Source organism: Myotis brandtii, unplaced genomic scaffold, assembly GCF_000412655.1.
Source record: "Myotis brandtii unplaced genomic scaffold, ASM41265v1 scaffold529, whole genome shotgun sequence".
In the NCBI taxonomy this organism is placed as follows: Eukaryota; Metazoa; Chordata; class Mammalia; order Chiroptera; family Vespertilionidae; genus Myotis; species Myotis brandtii.
In genome coordinates this window covers 979,687-980,128 of record NW_005369934.1, presented here as the reverse complement: position 1 = coordinate 980,128, position 442 = coordinate 979,687, and the positions used below count along the sequence as shown (strand labels likewise).

Sequence of the window (442 nt, the reverse complement as noted above, 5' to 3'; positions counted from 1 at the left end):
CTTTCTTCCTCTTTTCCCTTAAATCACAGCCCGGGGAAATCTCAAGAGCCTTCATCCAGCCACGGGCCAGCATGTCTGGGGGCAAATACGTGGATTCCGAGGTAGGCTTGGGGGCGCGGGGGTGCCTGCTTCTGCTATCTCCCTCTCCAAGCGTCCGGCGGCTCCTCCGGCCCCAGCCCTCTCTCCACTTTGGAGAACTCTCGCGCCGAGCGGCTGCGGAATGGGCCTGGGCGGGGAGGTGAAGAGGGGGCAGGAATATTTCATGTTTTCCTCCTGGGAAGGACCGGGGCCCTGAGCTAGAGGCGCCCGGAGAAGGTGGTTGGGGTTTGAGGTTGGGTCTCCCAGACGGAGGACGAGTTTCTCCACGGGTCCCGGTGCCACCTGATGGCGGGACCCCCCTGGCCGGCTGGGAGGCGGGAGCTGGAGCCCGCTCACCCGCCGT

General features: G+C 64.9%; 1 protein-coding gene across 3 annotated transcripts in view; it reads left to right on the top strand.

Annotated features, from left to right (window-relative positions):
* Positions 1–442, top strand: part of CAV1 (caveolin 1, caveolae protein, 22kDa) — a 36,220-nt gene that overhangs the window by 385 nt on the left and 35,393 nt on the right. For 2 of the 3 annotated variants that reach the window (XM_005877702.2, XM_014548935.1), the window contains exon 1: positions 7–101. In XM_005877702.2, the coding sequence (XP_005877764.1) occupies positions 72–101 (30 nt within the window). In that variant the 5' untranslated portion in view covers positions 7–71. Of the gene's footprint in view, positions 1–6; positions 102–442 lie in introns of those variants that run through there. The other variant, XM_014548936.1, reaches the window with a different exon arrangement.